The sequence below is a fragment of the Centruroides sculpturatus genome, unplaced genomic scaffold (genome assembly GCF_000671375.1).
Source record: "Centruroides sculpturatus isolate CEXI.00-Female unplaced genomic scaffold, Cexi_2.0 scaffold429, whole genome shotgun sequence".
In the NCBI taxonomy this organism is placed as follows: domain Eukaryota; kingdom Metazoa; phylum Arthropoda; class Arachnida; order Scorpiones; family Buthidae; genus Centruroides; species Centruroides sculpturatus.
The window spans coordinates 3057-3422 of NW_019384784.1; the positions used below are offsets into that span (position 1 = coordinate 3057).

The following is a 366-nucleotide window of genomic DNA, read 5'->3' on the forward strand; positions in this document are numbered from 1 at the left end:
GGTACTAATGGTTTCTTTAAATTATATTATTGTTGCACAGGAAATGTCTTATTGCCATGATGTTACAATCATTTATTACCACCGTCATAATGTTTGCACTGATGAAATTTCATTCAATTCCAATGCCTTCTTTTTCGTGCGTAATTTTTTGGTCAACATGTATATTTATAATAATTTACTGTGTATATTTAATTATTTTAATATAGTAAAATGTGCACAAATTTTAAATAAAATATTTAAAAAATTATCAATTTTTAGTGGGCTCTTCAGGCTGCATGATATTCTTGACGAAGAAACTTACGATAGATTTACTGCTCCATATCAACCAGGTAGAATATTTAATAAATCGTTTAACATATATATATA

At 26.2% G+C, this 366-nt stretch overlaps 1 protein-coding gene across 1 annotated transcript in view; it reads left to right on the forward strand.

Moving 5' to 3' along the window:
• Positions 1-258: 258 nt before the first annotated feature.
• Positions 259-366, forward strand: part of LOC111629226 (glycine receptor subunit alpha-2-like) — a gene marked incomplete at its 5' end in the record, with an annotated part of 32034 nt that continues 31926 nt past the window's right edge. Inside the window, one exon of the mRNA XM_023373103.1 lies at positions 259-329. Coding sequence (XP_023228871.1) covers positions 259-329 — 71 coding nt within the window. The remainder of the gene's footprint in view (positions 330-366) is intronic.